At 62.1% G+C, this 280-nt stretch overlaps 1 protein-coding gene across 1 annotated transcript in view; it reads left to right on the top strand.

The window, feature by feature from the left end:
* Nucleotides 1–14: 14 nt before the first annotated feature.
* LOC103803232 (UDP-N-acetylglucosamine transferase subunit ALG13 homolog) overlaps nt 15–280 on the top strand; it is a gene marked incomplete at its 5' end in the record, with an annotated part of 2848 nt that continues 2582 nt past the window's right edge. Inside the window, one exon of the mRNA XM_009075775.1 lies at nt 15–102. Within this exon, the coding sequence (XP_009074023.1) occupies nt 15–102 (88 nt within the window). The remainder of the gene's footprint in view (nt 103–280) is intronic.

Raw genomic sequence — 280 nt, 5'->3', positions numbered from 1 at the left:
CGCTGCCCCAGGGCAGCTCGGCCGTGGAAGTAGAAGTGTTCCGCTTCAAGGAGTCGCTGGCTGAGGACCTGCGCAGCGCCGACCTGGTCATCAGCCATGCAGGTACCACCCTGTCTGCTGGCCGGGTCTGTGCTCAGGGTCGGGAGCAGAGGTCGGTGGGTTGAAGGCTGTTTCTCAACGTGAGCTGCAGTGTGCGCTCGCAGACCAGAAATCCAACCTAGACCTGGGCTGCATCCAAGGGAGTGTGGGCAGCAGGTCGAAGGAGCTGATTCTCCTCCTT

The sequence above is a fragment of the Acanthisitta chloris genome, unplaced genomic scaffold (genome assembly GCF_000695815.1).
Source record: "Acanthisitta chloris isolate BGI_N310 unplaced genomic scaffold, ASM69581v1 scaffold15365, whole genome shotgun sequence".
Taxonomy (NCBI): domain Eukaryota; kingdom Metazoa; phylum Chordata; class Aves; order Passeriformes; family Acanthisittidae; genus Acanthisitta; species Acanthisitta chloris.
The sequence above is the reverse complement of the archived record's forward strand: the minus strand, read 5'-3'. Positions and strand labels throughout refer to the sequence as shown.